Source organism: Saprolegnia diclina, assembly GCF_000281045.1.
Source record: "Saprolegnia diclina VS20 unplaced genomic scaffold supercont1.46, whole genome shotgun sequence".
NCBI lineage: Eukaryota > Oomycota > Saprolegniomycetes > Saprolegniales > Saprolegniaceae > Saprolegnia > Saprolegnia diclina.
This window is the reverse complement of record NW_008246113.1, coordinates 312,694-319,600: the sequence shown is the minus strand read 5'-3', so window position 1 is coordinate 319,600 and position 6,907 is coordinate 312,694. Positions and strand designations below refer to the sequence as shown.

The window sequence follows — 6,907 nt, the reverse complement described above, 5'->3', positions numbered from 1 at the left end:
CGCCCACCTCGAACGGCGGCCCTTCCACGACTGTGGCATCCTACTGGTATAATTTCCTGTAGTACTATCTCTGGCCGCATCGTCCTTACTGATGTCAGTAAACAAATGCGTCCTTCCGGTCGTTCTACCCGGAAGTCGGAACGGTACGTTCCCAAGGGCTCCACGCACAAGGTTGGTGACCGCCAACAGAGCTCACGTCTCTGGCTTCAGTGGAGGTGGCTGTTGCCCGGAGCTAGCCGCTAGGGTTAGGCGTGGCTAACCGTTTTTCCTCGCCACAACCCGGTCGGAAGTAACCGGCCTGCCATCCGGTTCATCGCTCGGGCTTTCGGGCCACGCAGTCCACCAGTTGAGTCATTACTAGAGACCTGAAGCTCTCACTTGTATGTTTTGCTTTCCTCGCTCACTTGTGCTCCCGCTTCCACTGTTCTCGCGGACGTCCTCAAGGAGCCTAGTGCAGTGCGACATGTCGTGTCGCACGTGATAATCTGACTCATCGTGTCCACGTCCACACTGTGTCTCGTCCACGTCGTCTCTCACAGTCGCATTGTCCCTCCAACCAAAAAGTACGATGGCTTCATCCTTGGCCTATGACGTGCTTGTGCAGCCCGATTTGCGTGAGCTCATCTTTGCGTACCAAGCCGGCGTCTCGTGCACACTGCATCACATGCTAGCGCTCTACCATCAAAAGCTCGACCAAGTGCAATATCTTTACCACCCCGACTTGAGCGAACTGGTCGACCCGATTCGTCTTCGCGGCTACATGCTCTGCCGCCTCATCCGCGAAGGCTACTGCGACGAAGCCAACGAGCTCTTAGACACGTTTCCGGGCAGCAACGACATTCGGCTGCCGTCGCGCCTCGCGCCCTTGCTTCGGTGGACGATCGATAGCGCGGCCAAGCACCGCAATTTGGCGCTCATCAAGCGGCTCCACGCACGGGGCCTCGGCGCAGCTTCGGTGCGAGCCATGGACCTCGCGGCCGAGCACGGGGACTTGGCCATTGTTGAGTTTCTCCATACGCATCGACGCGAAGGGTGCTCCAAGATTGCGTTCAAAAAAGCAAAGAAACACAAGGAGGTCCTGGCGTTTCTCAAGGCAAATCGACCCAACGACGCGCGGATCCGGCCACCGGTCTACGGTGAGCCCAAGGTGCCGCTGTCTCATGTGTTGACGTGTGCGATTCAGTAATCGTGAGCTCTAGTTTTTAATTGTACATTGTCCTGTGTGATTACTATAGATAAACAGCGTCCGGAGCTCCTTGTGGAGTTGTGGAGAGATGTCAGTCGCAACAACCTCGGCCCTCGGACCTCGACCTCGCACCTTCTGGTACGACGTGGGATGTATGACTCGAAGTATCCCATTTCCTGCGGTCGATTGTTGAACGCTGAATAGCAAACAATAGGATGGATTCGTTGCTTTCTCTAAAACAATTGTTGTTTACGGCTTGGACGTTTCAAAACGACATTGTGTCTACGACAGTTACATGTCGTCATGTAACTGCCATCGAAGGGTGCAGCTGAACCGTTTCGTAAGCGAGAATGTACGGTCTACAGAAGGTCGTACAGTACATTCCTGTACGTCCGGTACGTTGGTGTCCAACGGGGTTGGATTGACGTCGCTGCAGCATATCTCTCGCACTGTTCGCGTATCAACACAATGGCGCCCCGCTGGCGACAACCGCGACGCGCGCCGACGTCTACGGCCGCGGCAGTGGTCTTCGGCCAAGGAGACCTTTTGGCACTCATCTTTGGCTTCCAAGCTGGCCTCCCGAAAGCGCTCAGCGACGCCGTGCGCGCCTACCGCGACAAGCTCCGCCACGTGCACTACCTCGACCACCCGGATCTGCGCGAGCTCACGTCACCGCCGCTGCTGCGCGGCTACATACTGTGCCGCCTCGTCGCCGAGGCGCGGATCTCCGAGGCGCTACTTCTTCTGCGCTTCTTCCCGCTTCCAAAGGACGTTCTGCTCCCGCGTCGGCTCGTGCCCTTGACCCTTGCCGACACGATGGACAATGCGGCGCGCGCCGGCAGTCTGCCACTGCTTCAGGCACTGCATAGCCGCCGGTTTGGCCGCTGCACATCGCTAGCCATGGACGTCGCGGCCGGCGCCGGTGACCTCGCGATCGTTCAGTTTCTGTACCACGAGCGTCGCGAAGGCTGCTCGGTAAACGCGTACGACGTCGCACAGCGTCACCCGCGCATTCTCGAGTTCCTTGAGGCGCACCGCCCCGACCAACCGCGGGGCACGCGACGTTCGCAGCTCGGACGTCTCGCGGCGTCAGTGCTCACGACCCGGCCGTTGTTTGCGCGCATCACGCAGTACCAAGACCATATTCCGCGCGCGCTTGTCGACGCTTTCGCCGAGTTTAGAGAGAAGTTGCATCACATGCACTATCTGGATCACCCTGGTCTGTGCCACTTGGCGACCGACATATCCCTCTTTCGCGGCTACGTGCTGTGCCGGCTGATCCACGACGCCCGCGTCCCCGAAGCTCTTCTGCTTCTGCGAACATTTGGCCAGCGTCGAGAGATAAAGCTCCTCTCGGCCCTCCCAAACGATCTGAAGCGAACTGTCGACAACGCCGCGGCCGCCAAAAGTCTCGCGCTTGTTGCGGGCTTGCACGAATGTCGCTTTGGCAAGTGCACGTCGCACGCCATGGACATTGCGGCCGCCAACGGCGACCTCGCGATCGTTCAGTTTCTCCACGAACACCGCACCGAAGGCTGCACGCGCCGCGCGTTTGAGATGGCAGCCAAGCACAAGCATACAGAGGTGCTGGCATTTTTAACCGCGCATCGGCCAGCGGACCAGGCGATCGTGGCGGACACGCCGGCGTGCATACTGCAATAAATGTCCTTCTGATACTATGAACAACGCTGTATATATAAGAACGTGTTTCGCGTTATCTTCCTTCCCTAGACTTCGCTCACGTAGAGACTAGCAAACTCGTTCTTCGGCATTCGCTCGCCGGTCCGTGGCTGCGCAGGCGGCGGTGCGTGGGCTCGTCTTGCTCTTTGTAGTCGCCCGGGGCCGCTTTCGGCCACGAGTGACGCCCATGCCGTCACGCTTCGTACAGGCCTTTCAGGCGTCGCCATTGCGGGAAACGCTACGCAGTTTCTTGAGCTCATCGAGAGACGCCAGCGGCGGTCGAGACTGTCGTCAACGGCTTGTGTCCGTCCTTTTCGAGACTAACAATATGGACAACGTTGTTCATCTAACGACCGCAAGCGTCATCTACGATTGGTATAACATTTTGGAGCTACTAGTATACAATATGACAAAATGGCAATGTCGTGACGACGCACCTCGCTGCCAATGCAAAAATGGCGCGGAAAAATGGGATAGAAAAACACCACCAAATCAACCTGCAATCTGGTGTGGACAAGCTGTTGGACACAGCGTGCGACATGATGTCTGTCCATCCTGGCTTCCCAGGCAGTTTTAAAAAGAGACCAAGGACCTACAGCATCACCATGAGCGCGCTCGTCTCATCGTCGAGCTTGGCCCGCGACGTGCTCACGCAGCCCGATTTGTGGGAGCTCATCCTCGCTTACCAAGACGGCGTGCCGTGCTCGCTACAGCACATGTTCCAGCTCTACTACGCCAAGCTCGAGAAGGTCCAGTACCACATCCACCCGGAGCTCAACCAAATGCAAGATCCGCTGTACATGCGCGGGTACCTCCTCTGTCGCCTCCTCCAAGACGACCACTGCGACGTCGCCCACACATTCCTCGACACCTTTTCAAACGACGACGACATCAAACTCCCATCGCGCGTCTCGATCCTCATCCGCAACACGATCGACAATGCGGTCCGCGCGCGCAACTTGTCGTTAGTGAAGCGACTGCACGCTCGACCAGCCATTGGCATTTGCTCGCAGCTCGCCATGGACATTGCGGCCGCCAACGGCGACCTCGACATCGTCCAGTTTCTGCATCAACATCGCACCGAAGGCTGCTCCCGGCTTGCATTCAAGAAGGCCAAAAAACACAAGGCGGTCCTCGCATTTCTCAAAGCAAATCGCCCGCAAGACGAACATCGACGCGAAACACGCGTTCGCGGCGAATATGATCCCGGCGCAGGAGCGATTGGTTGCATCGTGCAATAGACCATTTCCTACTAATATACATTTGAGCGAATGAAGAAGAAGGAGATTGCTAGTCTCTACGTATGCGAAGTCTGTGTAATTATGAAGATAACGCGAAACACGTTCATATATTTTTATATACCATATACATTTGTCGTTGGATCATCGTCATGGGACTCTACAACCTGTCCTCGATTCTTTTTCGAGTCGTGTCAAAAATGGAGCCGACCCAAGGCGTCGCAGACGTTGGATGGTGTACGAAGACTCCAAGGTTTCTGAACCCTTGGAAGCGTGCAGTGTCGACGCAATATGGGACGAACCAGAGTTTCGTCGTCGGGCCGTACTACTTACAGTCAAGAGTAGAGAATGCATGGACCCTAGCCACAGTGTGGCGTTGTATAGCTTTCTAGCTCTCGGATCCGTGCTTCTTTCAACGATGCCGACGCCGTTCTGCTTACATATATAAATTGTACTGGTTTGCTTCAATGTTACTCTATCCGCGCCCATGTCCTATCTCGCAGTCTCGCGCTTTTGCATAGGCACCTCGACAAATGCTCGGTGCGCTCTGCAGCGACGACGTGGCGACACCTTTGATCGCTGTCAAACACGCGTCGCTTACTGCACGACGCAGTCCGCCTTGGAAGCGTCCTTGCCCGTGATCGCGCGGCCATGGGGCTGAAGCGGCATCACATCTTCGTCTGCCGGTCGATACTCGCGGAGGAAGGTCACGACGTCCGTATGCCCGCGCTTGGCCGCAAACAGAAATGCGTCCGACGAACAGCCTTCGCTGCGGTGCTCGTGCAGGAACTGAACGATCTCGAGGTCGCCGTTGGCCGCTGCAATGTCCATCGCATCGCGCGTGCACGTACCGAGCTCGCGTTCGTGGAGCGACGCGAGCAGCGGGAGGCTCCGCGCCCGCACCGCGTGGTCCATCGTGACGGGGTACTTGACGCCGCGGTGCGGAATGAGGAGAAGCGCGTTCGTTGGGCACATTCGAAGCAGCTGCAGTGCAAAGTCAACGTCGCCTTCTTTGAGAAGCTTGACGAGCACGTAGCCGCGGAAGAGCGCGGGTGACGTGCGCGCGCGCAGGTTTGGCTGCGACTTGTAGAAGAGCCGCTCGAGGCGCTCGTTGTAGCGCCGGAACTCGTGGACGAGCGAGTTGGGCAGCCCGTCTTGGTACGAGGCCACGAGGGTGAAGAGGTCCGGGTCCGTGAGCACGGCGAGGCCCGGCCCGCCGACGATGCGCGGCTGGCGCTTGAAGGGCAGCTTGATGTGCATGGTGGACGGCAATTTGTACTCTGGTCGCCTGGTTGACCGAGGATTGGCCAGGACGCGCGTGTCGCAGCTAGACACGGCCACCAACAGGACACAGACGTCTGACAGACTTTCTTCTATACAGTGTCCTCACACCTTTGGTGAATTGATCTCGACACTCGTATGTTATAAGGTTATGCTACATAATAGACGTGGAAAGGGTTGTCGCTGCGTTGGTGTCCTACCTTGTTGATGCAGTGCGGAATTCAGTTGAACATCCAGCGTTTCGATACAGTGGATCGCGCTGCACACGTGTAAGTTGCATGTTTCACGACAGCAACGCAGCCAAACGTTGCACGATCACCACGATTTTGTAGGCCACCGAGCGCTTCGTCGGGTCTTATTCAAGCATCGCCAAGCAGCATTTGGTACGAGCAAGCGGCCAAGTTGCAAGCGCGAGAACAGCATTTCGAGCTGGTATTCTGTTTCAAGATTCTGTACGGAAACGCTGCACACAACAGAATACCAGCACTTGGCTTGATGCTCGCTCGATAACTCGGCTCAACGAAGCACCGCCCAGTAGCACAGCATAGAGTCCACTGTCTTGCAAAAGAGCATATTGCTCTTCCAGGCTTTGCCGTTCTAGCCCGGCTTTCGGCTTCGCATGGGACGGGGCGGCGGCCGTGATGGGTCGCCTTCTGTCCCATCCAACGGTCATTTGGCCAGAGTGCATTCAATGGGCCCCAAGGCGCACACGACCTGCGTCATCTGCTACGACGCGTGCACGCCCGTCGCGTGGTACAGTGCCCTCCTCCGCGCCGTGCTGCGTCGACCGCGGTTGGATCACGACGCATGGCACGAGCTACCGTGCCGCCACTGCGTCTGCGTCGCGTGTTTGCGCCAGTACTTGTCTTTTCCGGGCCCGATGACCTGTCCTGTCCAGGGCTGCAGCGAGGTGATTGGGCCGTGCCACGTACGCGGCCTCACGCTGCCCCCGGAGACGCGGTCGCGTGTCGCACAAATGTACCGCCTCCATAAAGGCCGTGGCGTCGCCTGCCCCGAGTGCCAGTACGTGAGTGTGGCGGGGCTCAAGCCGCGCGTGCCGTGTGCGCGCTGCCGCACCGAGCTCTGCAGCACGTGCCATTGCCGCTGGCACCTCGGCTTGTCGTGCGCCGAGTACCAGCGCCTCTGCAAGACGACGGGGCCACTCACGGCCGACGACGTTGCCTTTTACCACTGCGCACGCGACTGGCGCTACCAGCAGTGCCCCCACTGCGGCATCTTTACGGATCGCCGGTCGGGCTGCGCGGCGATGTTGTGCCGGTTTTGTCAGAAGCGCTGGACGTGGGGCCGGTCCGTGGTCTAGTGTAACGTGCCAACTGTATGAAAAGTCATATTGTGTGGGTGGAAAGTGAGCTCTCGGTTGCCTACGGGTAGCGTGCGTGCCAAGGCGATGACGGGCGGTTGTCTCTAAGCGCGTCATCGACGAAAGCTAGGTTTGCTCCACACCTCGTAGTCTCTTGCGATGCTCGATCGATCATCAGAAGCAACATTTTCGTTATCATGA

General features: G+C 57.8%; 5 protein-coding genes across 5 annotated transcripts; 4 read left to right on the top strand and 1 right to left on the bottom strand.

The window, feature by feature from the left end:
• The first annotated feature begins 549 nt into the window (after positions 1-549).
• On the top strand, positions 550-1,193 carry SDRG_12094 (hypothetical protein). Its single transcript, XM_008618154.1, has one exon. It carries the CDS (start codon positions 569-571, stop codon positions 1,184-1,186), a length of 618 nt encoding a protein of 205 aa, XP_008616376.1. The 5' UTR covers positions 550-568; the 3' UTR covers positions 1,187-1,193.
• A 423-nt stretch (positions 1,194-1,616) lies between these two features.
• On the top strand, positions 1,617-2,908 carry SDRG_12093 (hypothetical protein). The gene has a single exon (XM_008618153.1). The coding sequence runs from the start codon at positions 1,655-1,657 to the stop codon at positions 2,846-2,848; it is 1,194 nt and encodes a 397-aa protein (XP_008616375.1). The 5' UTR covers positions 1,617-1,654; the 3' UTR covers positions 2,849-2,908.
• Positions 2,909-3,451: 543 nt separating this feature from the next.
• On the top strand, positions 3,452-4,228 carry SDRG_12092 (hypothetical protein). The gene has a single exon (XM_008618152.1). The coding sequence runs from the start codon at positions 3,472-3,474 to the stop codon at positions 4,105-4,107; it is 636 nt and encodes a 211-aa protein (XP_008616374.1). The 5' UTR covers positions 3,452-3,471; the 3' UTR covers positions 4,108-4,228.
• Positions 4,229-4,536: 308 nt separating this feature from the next.
• On the bottom strand, positions 4,537-5,376 carry SDRG_12091 (hypothetical protein). The gene has a single exon (XM_008618151.1). It carries the CDS (start codon positions 5,362-5,364, stop codon positions 4,702-4,704), a length of 663 nt encoding a protein of 220 aa, XP_008616373.1. The 5' UTR covers positions 5,365-5,376; the 3' UTR covers positions 4,537-4,701.
• Positions 5,377-6,076: 700 nt separating this feature from the next.
• On the top strand, positions 6,077-6,750 carry SDRG_12090 (hypothetical protein; the record flags this gene model as incomplete). Its single annotated transcript, XM_008618150.1, has 1 exon — positions 6,077-6,750. One exon carries the CDS (start codon positions 6,077-6,079, stop codon positions 6,704-6,706), a length of 630 nt encoding a protein of 209 aa, XP_008616372.1. The 3' UTR covers positions 6,707-6,750.
• Positions 6,751-6,907: the final 157 nt, after the last annotated feature.

Coding starts and splice junctions, on each gene's coding strand:
- SDRG_12094 (XM_008618154.1), top strand. CDS start 569: ATGGCTTCATCCTTGGCCTATGACGTGCTTGTGCAGCCCGATTTGCGT.
- SDRG_12093 (XM_008618153.1), top strand. CDS start 1,655: ATGGCGCCCCGCTGGCGACAACCGCGACGCGCGCCGACGTCTACGGCC.
- SDRG_12092 (XM_008618152.1), top strand. CDS start 3,472: ATGAGCGCGCTCGTCTCATCGTCGAGCTTGGCCCGCGACGTGCTCACG.
- SDRG_12091 (XM_008618151.1), bottom strand. CDS start 5,364: ATGCACATCAAGCTGCCCTTCAAGCGCCAGCCGCGCATCGTCGGCGGG.